The following is a 13,564-nucleotide window of genomic DNA, read 5'->3' on the forward strand; positions in this document are numbered from 1 at the left end:
CCTAACGATACTTTGTGCCTTCCTTCATCCTTGTTCCTTCTGAACTTCCTGTCATCACCCTAGAACCTTTCATCATGCAGATGGATATGCCATCTCCCCTCAATGTGCCAAAACCCAACCCATCATTATTCCTCCTATAATCTAGACCCTGTGATCTGCTGTATAAAAATCTTCAAATATTCAGACTCCCACTGTCCCATTAACAAATCAAAGTGTCTCATGACTGAGCTTCCTTTTGCCAGCCAGTATCTTGACTTTGACTTAAATATGGACAGTATTAATTTTGCCCTCCATTTAACATATGTGCTAGCGAGTTTTGAGAAGGTTTGTAGCTCAGGTTGAGGTTCTGGGTGTGAGTTTGCTCGCTGAGCTGGAAGGTTAGTTTTCAGACGTTTCATCACCATTCTAGGTAACATCATCAGTGAGCCTCTGACGAAGCGCTGGTGTTATGTCCCGCTTTCTATTTGTCTGTTTAGGTTTCCTTGGGTTGGTGATGTCATTTCCTGCGTTGGTGATGTCATTTCCTGTTCTTTTTCTCAGAGGATGGTAGATTGGCTCCAAATCAATGTGTTTGTTGATGGAGTTCCAATTTGCAGCCAATCTACCATCCTCTGAGAAAAAGAACAGGAAATGACATCACCAACACAGGAAATGACATCACCAACCCAAGGAAATCTAAACAGACAAATAGAAAGCGGGACATAACACCAGCGCTTCGTCGGAGGCTCACTGATGATGTTACCTAGAATGCTGATGAAACGTCTGGGAACAAACCTTCCAGCTCAGCGAACCAGCTTACATCCGGAACAAAATAAAGACCCACTCTTCTGTGGACCGAGAGGAGGAGAGCGCGACTGTGTTGGAGGTGGAAGGAAGACGATGGGTTGACTGTGCACCCTTGCAACCGGTGGATCTTAATGCTGGCTTCGGCCTAACGCTGATTCAGGGGAGCAGCCAGCCTGCAACGATGGCTGTGGCGAGTTCTCGTGCCCCGGGTCAGGGGGTCCGGAACACCATCCGCGTTTCCATGAAGAAGGTGGATGAAGGTGCTTCTGTGGACCGCACCTTCTTCGTGAAGAGGGTCCTGTTGGACTGTTGTGGGTTTGCTGCTGCGGACATTTACTGCCTGCAGGATTTCCCCGGAGGAGGTTTTTACGATGTGACCTTCAGGAGTGCCAAGCTTTGCGAGCGCTTCCTGGAGGTTTTCAAGGAGAAAGGAGGTAAGGGCCCCCTCTCTGTATTGACCGCTGTCCCGCTGTTCGTGATGCCAGCGCAGAGGAGCCGTATGGTGACTGTACGCATGTACAACCCGCATATGCCAGCAGTTGATGTCCTGACCTTCCTTGGAAGGTACGTGAAGGTGGAAGGGGACCTAACTGATATCATGGACCCCTTTGGCATCTGGACCAGTAAGAGGCAGGTCAAGGTGACGCTGAGGATGGGCGTGGATGGGAACATTGTACACCCATCGTGCAGCTTCGTGATCGGCGGGAGCAAGGGCTACCTGACCTACGCAGGGCAACCTAAAGTCTGCCATGCCTGCGGTAGGTCAGGTCACGTGGCGGTCGACTGCAAAGCCACCATCTGCAGGAACTGCAGGGAGGAGGGACACCTTGCAAAGGATTGCCCACAAGAAAAAAGCTGCAACCTTTGCGGGGAAGCGGGCCACCTCTATAGGGCATGGCCGCGGCGGGGGACCACCTACGCCCAGGTCGCTGGCAGGGGCAATGCGGGGCAAACCCCCCCACCCCCGAGGAGAGGAAGGCACCGGGACCCTGAAAGGACCCCCCTAATGTGCAGGAAAGCCAGGTCGTGCAGGAGGGCCCTGCCCCGCAGGATGGACCCAAGATCAGCAAAGCACCCCTGCAAGCTCCACTCCCCCCCGACAACCCGGAGTCGATGGAGGAGGCAACAGGTGACCCAGGGGAGTGGACGATGGTCCGGAAAGCGAGGAGGAAGGCGTGCCGGCGGGCCCAGGAACCGCAACCGTCAGGCGGGAAGAGGCAGCTACAGGGGGACTATAAGAGCTCCTCTGACGAAGGAGATTCGGAGGAGGCCCGCCCAAAGCAGAAGGTAAAGATCTCAAGGGAGAAGGAAAGCAGCACCCTGCTTCCAGGTGACAGGAGGCATCCTGAGGCTCCCTCCGACACCCAGCCATGCATTGCTGGGGCCCTGAAGGGACCCCCGGAACTTTCAGGCAGGAAGGAGGAAACAGTGTGTCCCAGCCTGACCCAGAGCCGGACTCTCCTGCCTCCGTACCCCCGACAGGGGGATGCCACCTGGAAGGCAGCACGGACGGTTTCCTGAGCCCGGACAGCGTCCAGCAGTTAGCCCGGGCAATGGGCATGAAGGGACAGATGGAGCGGCTGGACCTTAGACTTGGGGAGGGTACTGCGGTCACTGCCCACAATGGGGGTATGAGTTGCGAGCATTAATGTGCGCAGAGTCAAGTCCACCGCAAGATGTGTGTCCACGTTGGCCTACCTGACCACCGTCAAGGCAGACCTCCTGTTTCTGCAGGAGTGCGGGATACCGCACCTCAGCAGGTACGGGAAATGGTCGGGCGCCTGGACCTGTGGGCCTTCAATCTGGTCGGGGGGTAATGACTGTCGGTCCTTGGGTCTGGCTATCCTGCTGCGGGGGCGCGAATTCACCATCTCTCAAGTTCAGGAGGTGGTGGGGGGGCGCCTCCTAGTAGCTGATGTCACCTACAGGAACGCTCCCCTGAGGTGATCAACGTGTACGCCCCAGCGGTACGGAGTGAGCGGTTGGCCATCCTGCAGCGGCTTCCACCCCTGCTGGCTACATCCAGGTCCGGGTCATCCTAGGCGGAGACTTCAACTGCATCATTGATGCAGATGGAAGATCCGGCATGGGGATAGCGGGTGGGGGGAGTCAACTGGACGTCACGTCCAGATTCCTGATGGGCACGGTGAAGGACGCCAAGTTGCTCGACGTCTTCAGCACCCCTGCAGACGGAACGCAGCGGAGATACACCTGGTCGCGGCCAGACAGGTCTATCCGCTCAAAGGTAGACTTCCTGTTTGTGTCACGGGCGTTCTCGGTCAGGTCCATCAGCGTCGAACCGGTGTTCTTCTCCGACCACTGCCTCCTGCTGGCCGACTGTCACTTACAGGACGATCAGCAGGCCGGCAAGGGGACGTGGAAGCTCAACACGACTCTGTTGACCCCAGAGAACGTCGAGGAGCTTAAGGGGGAGTATGCTGGTTGGAGAACCGTGAAACCCCTCTTTGAGTCTCCGGGCGACTGGTGGGAGACAGTGAAGGAGAACATCAAGGGGTTCTTTGTCCTCAAGGGTGTTCGGAAGGCAAGAGAGAGGTGGGGAAAGCTGTCGCGACTCCAGAAAAGGGTGCAGAACCTGCTCCTTCTGCAATTGATGGGGGTCGATGTCACGGAGGACCTCTGCGAGGTGAGGGGCCAGCAAGCCTCACTCTTCGGCACGGAGGCCTCCAGGATAATCTTCCGGTCCAGGGTCTGCTCTGTGGAGCAGGACGAGACATGCTCGCATTTCTTCTTTCAGAAGGTGCACAAAAAGAGCTCTGTGCTTAGCCGGTTGAAGGAGGACGACGGCTCAGTGACGTCATCTCGGCCTGACATTTTGAGGATCAGCAGATCCTTCTATGCCGGACCGTACAACGCGAAGCCCACGGATAGCACGGCCTCTGAGTCGTTCCTGTTGTCTATCACGGAGGTCTTAGATGATGGCACGAGGGAGTGGCTGGACTGGCCGATATCCCTGTACGAGCTGACTAGAGCCCTCAAGTCCTTGGAGAGGAATAAGACACCCGGGAGCGACGGCTTACTGATCGAGCTGTATTCCGCTCTGTGGGACCTGGTCGGCCAGGGCCTGCTGAAGCTGTACGATGGTGCGCTTCGGGCAGGGGAAATGTGCAAGTCCATGAGGAAGGGCATCATCACCCTCATTTACAAGAGGAAGGGGGAGAGGGAAGAAATTAAGAATTGGCGTCCCATTTCACTATTGAACGTGGACTACAAAATCCTGGCCAAGGTCATAGCCAACCGGGTCAGGTCTGTCCTGGAGTCAGTGATTCACCCTGACCAAACCTGTGCTGTGCCGGGCAGGAAGATCGCTGAGAGCCTTGTGCTCATCAGGGATATGATTGCCTACGTGCAGGACAGATGGGTGGACACCCGCCTCGTCAGCCTGGACCAGGAGAAGACCTTCGACAGGGTCTCTCATGCTTACATGAGGGACGTCCTCTCCAAATTGGGGGTCGGGGAGGGCATCCGCAATTGGATCCGGCTGCTCTACACCAATATCATTAGCGCAGTCTTGATCAACAGGTGGTAATCGGACAGTTTTCCCATCAGATCTGGAGTCAGGCAGGGCTGCCCTGCCCGCTCTCTCCTGCCTTGTTCATGTGCTGTGTGGAGCTCTTCGCCGCATCCATCAGGAAGGACGTGAGCCTGAAGGACGTGACTATCCCAGGCAGCGGAGGCCTTCAGGTCAAGACCTCCCTGTACATGGACGATGTCGCCGTCTTCTGCACCGATCGTCAGTCGGTAAGTAGGCTGTTGGACATCTGCAGCCAGTTTGAACTGGCCTCGGGTGCCAAAGTCAATACAAGTAAGAGCGAGGCCATGTTCTTCGGGAACTGGGACGACCGCTCCTTCATCCCCTTCACCGTCAGGACAGGCTACCTGAAGGTGCTGGGTGTTTGGTTTGGTGGAGCTGGGGCGTTCACTAAGACTTGGGAGGAGCGTATTACCAAACTGAAGCAGAAGCTGGGCAGGTGGACGCTCGGTCCCTCTCCATCGCGGGTAAGAACCTAGTTGTCAGGTGCAAGGGGCTTTCGGTACTGTTGTATGTGGCGCAGGCCTGGCCTATTCCCTGGACCTGCGCCGCTGTGGCCACCCGGGCCATCTTCCACTTCATTTGGGGGTCTTGGATGGACCGGGTCTGAAGGGACACCATGTACAAAGACCTGGAAAATGGGGGAAAGGGCATATCGAATGCCACCCTCGCCCTGACGGCTACCTTTGTGTGCGGCTGCATCAAGCTGTGCGTAGATCCTCAGTAAGCAAACACCAAATGTCACTACTTACTGAGGTTCTACTTGTCCCCAGTGTTGCAAAGGATGGGCCTGGCCTCGTTGCCACGGAACGCTCCGAGTAGTTGGACCATCCCGTACCACCTGTCCTTCGTGGAGAAATTTTTGAAGGGAAACACCTTTGACCACAAGGGCGTCAGGCAGTGGTCAGCACATAGTATCCTCGAGACCCTTCGGGAAAAGGAGAGGGTGGATCCCGTCGTGTGGTTCCCCACGCAGACTGCCAAAGTCGTTTGGCAGAATGCCTCATTGCCAGAACTTTCAAACAAGCACAAGGACATTGCTTGGCTGGTGGTGAGAGGGGCTCTGCCAGTGAGAACCTTTATGCATGCCCGGAATCTCTGTGCCACCGCACGCTGCCCTCGAGGCGGCTGCGGGGGGACGAGACTGTCGATCACATCCTTCCGGAGTGTGCCTATGCACAGGAGGTCTGGAGGGGGATGCAGTGGTATTTGTCGAGGTTCATCCTGAGCAGCTCCGTGACGCGGGACTCCGTGCTCTACGGGCTGTTTCCCGGGACGCACACTGAGATCAACATCAACTGCGCCTGGAGGACCATCAATGAGGTGAAAGACGCTCTTTGGTCTGCCTGCAACTTGCTGGTCTGCCAGCTGAAAGAACTGACCCCGACCGAGTGTTGCAGACTGGCACACTCCAAGGTCCAGGACCACGTGCTGAGGGACGGGCTAAAGCTTGGGGCAGCCGCCGCCAAGGCGCGGTGGGGAAAGACCACCGTATGAAACTCCTCGTCCAGAATAGAAAAAAGGGCCCTATCTGGTAACTAGGCCCAGCTGGCGCCTTCCCCAACTGGTCAGGGGGCCAACGGGGACTGTGCGGTGAGACGACTTCCGGGGTGTTTCCTTCACTTTGTTTTTTTCCTCTTCTTTGTTTTTTTTTTCTTTAGTTGGTGCACGTACCCCCTGGGTAACCCGGAGTGGCTTGCATGACTGGGTAGATGTATAAATATGTTTTATTTTTTGTACATCTTATGAATAAAGTGTATTTTTTCAAATAAAAAAAAAGTGACGAAACGTCTGAAAATGAACCTTCCAGCTCAGCGAACAAACTCACATCCAGAATTTAACATATCTTCGTTGACAGTTCCTGCACTGCCATCAGAATCAAGACTGGTCTCACTGAGAACTTATACACCCCAATTCCACCCATCGTCCTCCTTCAGAGCCTAGTTCGACTCTTCCGTGCCCTGAGCCCACCTACTGTTTAGCCCCCAAAATCCTCCTGGCTTTGTCCATGGCCCCACCTGAACCCTTTTCATTCCTGATTCATCTTGGACTATTCTGACCCTTCATTCAATCTGCCATTCTCCAGATACCTCTTCCTGGTGCTGCTAAATCTAACAAATTCTACCATTCACCTCAGACACGATGCTAACTGGTGCCCAACACTTTCAATCATGTCATCATTCCAATGGGTTTGTCAGCTTCATCACAGATATGATTGAACTATATGGGAACCACATGGTCCCTATCCTCTAATTACACTTGGTGCAGTGTTAAAATGTGTGACAACAATGCAATGTTGCAGAAAGTAAATGTCTTTCATCTAGCATTGAAGGACATAACCACACAGTCTGTTCGTTTTTGAACTGAAAGTTTTTATTTAATTCCACAGCTAAACAAGGGGTAGTTTTGTGATTTTACTGTGTAACACCTAATGGCACACACTAGGGCTTCATATCCATACAGCGAGCGACGGGTCATGTTGCACATCACAGGAACATACCAATAACCTAACAGATGTAAAAGCATTACTTTCATAAATTGACCTCACTCCTTCAGGAGCACAGCAGCTAGAGTTGAATTTAAACTATATACTTACCCACTCGGCATGCTAGGTTCTGCTGCAACTTGTAATACATCATTAGCTCCCAGCATGGTATTAGAAGCTCAGACTGGGAGAGGTGGATAATGATGTTAAAAATGTTCTGAATTTCCAAACTGAACAGGAATATCAAATATCAGGCTTTCTCAATACTATCTTTGCAGTTCCTATTTATAACTCTCCACAAACATGAGTTGACTGAAACCTATGCTGCCTAATTCTCACCAAGTCCTCCTCATCCATCACTCTCCTGCTCACTGCTCTATGGTAATGCCTAATTCAGCAATATCTTGACTTTAATATTCCCACCCTGATTTCAAATCTTTCCATGACTCTACTTCTCACTATCTTGGTGATCTTCTCCAGCTCCAACAACATCCTGCAATCTCAGTGCTCCTCTAACCTTTGGCCAAGCTTTGATTATGTTCCCATGAAGGCCTTTGGAAACATTTCAACAGTGCCTTGTAAATATTTTAGTTCTTGACTCTCATGCTGTTTCAGGTTTGCTGGTCTCAGTCAGAGCAGTAGCTTGGGAACTACAATTATCCCTGCTCTCCTAGTCAAGGCTGCTAAGTGCCTCTAGGAAAGTGCCAACTGGTAACGAAGTTGTATGTCGCCTCCAGAGTCAAATAGCACCTGTGATTTGGGTTAATGCCCAATGAATGACCATGTCTGAGGAGCCCCGGGTTGCTGTGGTAATTCCAGTGAATGGCTCATCTTTGAGACAAGGAGAGGAAAAGAAGCACTTTTCCCTCAACATGCAGGAGCTCTACACCCTGTGAAACAGACATTTCTGGCCTAATGCTTCAGCAACTCCTAGAATACGCAATGGCAGTCTGACCATAAACTGACCTTTACAAAGAAATGCATTTTGCTTGCCAGACTATCTCAGATAAGCACTTGCCAAGAAATAAGATGTTTGCAGTCAGCTTTTATTCAAAGTAACATTATACATGTCCTGGGTGGGCTTTCAATCATTATAAATGCTCTGGGTTTTATTCCTGGGCGGTATGTTCCTATATACATTGTGTGCAACCAACCACACACCAATAGCAAGTATTATAGTTGGTATACTGTGATAGCTACGGGATTTAAACTAGGATCCCAGGCCTGTATTTAAATGTCACTGATTTGAAAAATGAGCTGTCTGACCAGTTTACAGGTGAAGTTTAACAAATGTTTCATGCTTGCTGTGTGTAAGTTCTGCCTGCTGCCATCAGACAAAAATTATCTGCTCCCAACTAATACCAAGAAACATATCAGTCTTGGTTCAGGTGGTGAATCAAGAATCCAGTTGCATTTATATGACACCTGTCACAACGGAATGCCCCAAAGTGCTTTATGTTCACCAAAGTATTTTTGAACTGTAGTCAGATTTGAAACCTACTGGTCTCACCTCTCAATCAGAGATCGTGCATGCAGATCTAACATCAGGTTATTGGGTAAATAATCTAGACTGACACTCCCATCAGGTACTGAGGGACTTCTGCACTAACAGAGGAGTCATCTTTTCAATTAGACATTAAATCAATATCCTTCAGTCTTCCGCAGTGACCCAAAGTGAAATGATATATTTCTAAACACTATCATATCTTTCCAGGAATGCCCAATGAATGGCCATGTCTGAGCAGCCACTGGTTGCTGTGGTAATGCATTCGACTGAACGGTGCACCTTTGAGACAAGGGGAGGGAAAGAGGCACCTTTCCCTCAACATACAGGAGCTCTATACCCAGTGAAATGGACACTTCCGGCCTAATGCTTCAGCAACTCTGAGAACGTGCAATGGCAGTCTGACCATAAACTGACTGCAACTTTTCAGCTGCAATATAATTAGCACCTTGTTCAAATTCAGCACAGGCAATCTTGTGGCAAATATCCACACCTCTGGGTCAGAAGCTACAGGTTCAAATCCTACTGCAGGACTGGAGGATAAGGAATGTATATTCATAACAGTGCCCTACTGATTGAGTATCAATCTCCAAATCCCTCCATCATACAACAATGGCAAGTAGTAAGAATGGGAGAGATTCTTGTTCAGCCATGTGGTGGAAAGACCTTTGGAGCACCGAACACAGCTTCAAACTACCGCATATATTTGAAAGGGCATGTTGTCCATGCCACAAATTCAATATACCATCACTGTCTTTGTGTTTTATGGCTCAAGATGTAAAATCAACTGTAGTATTTTTCTTTCTCCAGTTAAACTGTTTGGCCAGTTTAAATGGCACATGTTTCTGCACACCCCACTCCTCCATTTCAGGTTCGGTGGGGACACAGAGTCATGAACTCATGTGGCATGGAATCAATCAGTCCATGCCGAACATAATCCCAAACTAAACTATTTTCACCTGCCTGCGCCTGGCCCATATCCCTTCAAACCTTTCCTATTCATGAACTTATCTAAGTAACTTTTAGACATTGTAACTGTGCCCATATACATGAAAGATGGGTTGCACTAAACTGGAGAGGTGCCGATACCCTTGCAGGGAGGTTTGCCAGAGCCACTAGGGTTTAAACAAGAATAGCAGGCAGGGGGGTGGTGGGAACTGGTGCAGTAGATCAGCAATGTGAGAAGATGGTCCAGATTAATAGGATGAACAAGGCAGGACTATAAAAAGTATATCAAGTGAGACAGAAGGGAGAAATAATAAAAAGGTGCTGAAGGACAGAATAGACTGTACAGCCAAAACTAAAGCTCTTTATACAAAATGCTCAGAGTGTAAGGAACAAATTAAATGAGCTGTAGGATCAGATTCAGAATGGAAACAATGGTGTAGTAACCATTACAGAGAGACGGTTGCAGGTTGGTCAGGACTGTGAAGTAAACATATCAGCTTTTAAGCTTTACAGAAGGGATACAGAAAAGAGCAGAGGAGATGCAGTAAAATTAGTGATTAGAAATATAATCACTTCTATGGTGAGTGAGAATGTAATGAGGGGAATGAGGAAGCATTAAGGAACTAAATCCACATAGGCATCGTATACAGATCACCTGGTAGCAGCTCAGAAGAACTAGATTGTATGAATGTTGAAATTAGGTAACTATGAAAAGGCAGAGCAACAGTAATCAGTGATATTGTCAATGGCCATGGGAAAATGGCAGACATACAGGATGAAGGAAAGCACAGTGGCTCAGTGGTTAGCACTGTTGCCTCACAGTGCCAGGGACTGGGTTTGATTCCATCCTGGGTGGAGTTTGCACATTCTCCCTGTGATTGTGTTAGTTTCCTCCAGGTGCTCCAGTTTCCACCCACAGTCCAAAGATGTGCAGGTGAGGTGCATTGGCCGTGGAAAATGCAGGTTAACAGGGAGAAATAGGGTAGGGGGGGGTCGATCTGGGTAGAATGCTCTTCGGAGGGTCAACAGGCCAAATGGCCTGCTTCCACACTGTAGGGATTCTATTTAAAAAAAAATACACTGCTATTTAAGAAGAGTCACAGATGGAAACCAGGGAATTACAGACAAATTACTCTGACATTTATGGTGAGTATATTGTTGGGAGTCTATTATCATGGAAAGGGTAACTGATCATCTCGATAAATTTCAGTTAATTAGGGAGGGCCGGCATGGATTCATGAAGCGTAGTCATGCCTGACAAACCTCATAGAGTTTTTTGAACAGGTGACAAAGGTGGTTGACAGAAGTAGGAATGTTGTTTATACGGACTTCAAGAAAGCCTTTGATCAACTACTGCACGCAAGAGACTGTTAACTCAGGTTGAAGGTCACAGAACTGAGGGCAAGTTACAGACATAGATAGAAAATTAGTTGAATGACGTGAAACAGAGAGTTGGAATAATGGGTAGGTACTCAAATTGGCAGTAGATGACTAGTCGTGTCCCGTGGGGATCTGTGTTGGGGCCTGAATTATTCACAATATTCATTAACGTCTTGTAGAATGGCATAAAAAGTCAACATTCAAATTTGCTGGCAATATAAAATTGGGCAGCATTGTAGATAGTGTTGATGGCAACATAGAAATTCAACAAAATATTAATAGATTTAGTGAATAGGCAAAGCAGGCAGATCTTAACATGAGCAAGTGTAAGGATGTCTATTTCGGACCAGAAAGGGATTGATCAGGGTTTTTTTAAAAGACACAAAGTTAAATTCACTGAGTCCAACACAATTTGTGTGTTCTGGCGAATAGTTCTTTAACATGCCATGAACAGTTGCCGAAAATAGTCAAGAAGGCTATGGAATGCTGGCCTTCATAGCTAAAGGGCTGGAGTATTAAGATGTAAAGATTATGCTGCAGTAATAAAAAAAACCTAAATGGATCTCATTTAAAGTGCTGTGAGCAGATCTGGGCCTTAGCTGTTAGGTGGGAATTCCCAATATTTTGATCCAGTGCAAGTCACGGATTAGTGATATGCTTCCAGATCAAAATAGTGCATAATTTAAAGGGAAATTTGCAGTTGATTGTGTTCAGTTGGGCCTGTTGCCCTTGTCCATCCAGATTAGAATCATCAAAAGTTTTGGAGATGCTGTCAAAGAAGCTTTGTCTTGTAGATGATCATATTCTGCTGCCACAGACTCTCAATGGTGGAGATGGCAATACCAAAGACAAAACACCAAACAAGCAGGTTACTTTGTTTTTGATGGGGTTGAACATGTTGGGTTTCATTGGAAAGATGCTCATCCAGGCAAGTGGGGATTATTTCTTCACACTCCTGGCTTGTGCCTTGTAGATAGTGGAAAAAGCTTTGGAAGACATGAAGTGTATTTGTCACTCCAGAATGCCCAGCCTCTGACTTTCTCTTGCAGGCATATTATTTACATATAGTTGATCTAGTTCAGTTTCTGATCAATCAATCTTTCATACGATCAAGTCTACAAGCAACACCATGCTTTATTCCAAAGAACAGTATGACACTAATTTAATGACACTGATCACAGAAGTGTTACCATGCTGAAGGAGGCTAATCAGCCCATTATGTCTGCACCAGCTCTTCAAATGAGCATCATTACTCATTGAAATATGTCAATTTTCTATTAACCTACATGCCATACCTAATGTCACTGGGCTGATTAAATGTAGGCCTGTTAAAGTTTGGAAGAGTTGTTACTGCACTCACTGTGAGGATTCCATGGCCCGAGTACAAGGAGATATATTTAAGCAAGCTCCCAGAATAGCCTGCCACAAGAACAACTGCCAAGTTGCCTGCTGAGGCCAGATGCAGCACCACAATGCTGTGCTAACTTCCAAATACATTCACTGAAGAAATGCTAACAGCATTTTTGAACAACCAAATAACTGCATACCTTCTGTGCATGAGAAGAACATTGAATAGCAAGGCCAGTACACTTTTTTTTTAGAAAGGTTGGCATGAATCACTTCACCTCCTTTTGTTTTGAGGAGAATATAAACCAACAAGAGCATGCCTCTTTTAAGGTCAGAAGTCACACAGTACCAGTTTAGAGCCCAATAGGTTTATGTGAAAAGTTGTCTGATCTTGCCCACCCCAGTCCAACACCGCCATCTCCACAGCATTCTTATTTTTAAGACAGGTGGGTGTTAAGACACACATTTCTGAGGGTAGGGGAGTGGGGTAGAAATCGGGAAGAAGTGACTAGAGTTGGAAGGATTTAAATGCGAGGACAGCGTGTCTGGACATGACGCGTGCATTTCCACCAACTGATACCAGTCTGAGTGTCCTTGCTGTCTACAGGGGGTCATATTTAACTCACGACCCTCGTTGGGCACTGATGAAAAATGCAGGTCCTTCGGATCAAATGGACAAAGAAGTTCAGCCACGGCGACGGCAGTCTTCTCCCTCGCCACATCGCTTAAAATACATCAGTGGTTTTAAGTGTAACCTCTTCTGTGAACCCTGTGTTTTGTTTTTGTTGGTTGCCACAACAAACCCACTCCGAGGCAACGCTGGATGAACAACATCAGTTTTCTGTCTGGGACCTAGGGGTGGAGTTCAGCCCCAAAGCAGGGACAGCAAATCCTGACTTTCGGGGCTATTCAACTCCCTCCGTTCACCGCCCCAACCCCCTCACAAAGATTATTTCGACCGACCGTCAGAAACTGTTGTTTGCCCGTTTGAGTTTAGGGGGTGGGAATGGATGGGGTGGGTGGGGGCGGATGGTGAGGGTGCAGTTGGTGAACTTTGACGAGGCTCCCTCAAGCGGTATTTAACACGTAGCGGAGACACCCTGCTCACTTCCGATCAAAATGCCCTGATGTTTTGAGAATGTCAGCCTTGCTTGGTGGGAAACGCGAGCTGCCCGGAGGCACGGGCTGCAGTTTCACCGAGAAATACAGCAAGATTTCAGCAAGCTGCAAAGATCTGCCTCTCCAAATCTCTCTCCCTCGGCAACACTGTCAACACACACGCCCCATGTCTACCACATACCTTACTCATTCCAGTGCCCATGGCTCACAGACTCGGGCTTTAACAGGACCTGCGGTTCGAAAATAAGGTTATCAAGGGCGCCACTGACTTCGGTACAGAGGGAACCCGGCGCTGAGCTGGTTTCTTTACTGAAGCGCTTGAGACCTGTACCGGGATGAACTCGGATTTGCAACGTGCCAGCCGGTTTTCTTTGAGCTGGAGCTGGAATTCCAATCTGCTTCCGCACTCCCTGGAAAATACATCAGCGCGGTGACATCACCGCTA

General features: G+C 48.9%; 1 protein-coding gene across 1 annotated transcript in view; it reads right to left on the reverse strand.

Moving 5' to 3' along the window:
• Positions 1 to 13,564, reverse strand: part of dusp22a (dual specificity phosphatase 22a) — a 124,259-nt gene extending 110,695 nt beyond the window's left edge. The window contains exon 1 of the mRNA XM_048546180.2: positions 13,301 to 13,564. Coding sequence (XP_048402137.1) covers positions 13,301 to 13,321 — 21 coding nt within the window. The 5' untranslated portion in view covers positions 13,322 to 13,564. The remainder of the gene's footprint in view (positions 1 to 13,300) is intronic.

Source organism: Stegostoma tigrinum, chromosome 16 (genome assembly GCF_030684315.1).
Source record: "Stegostoma tigrinum isolate sSteTig4 chromosome 16, sSteTig4.hap1, whole genome shotgun sequence".
Classification (NCBI taxonomy): Eukaryota; Metazoa; Chordata; class Chondrichthyes; order Orectolobiformes; family Stegostomatidae; genus Stegostoma; species Stegostoma tigrinum.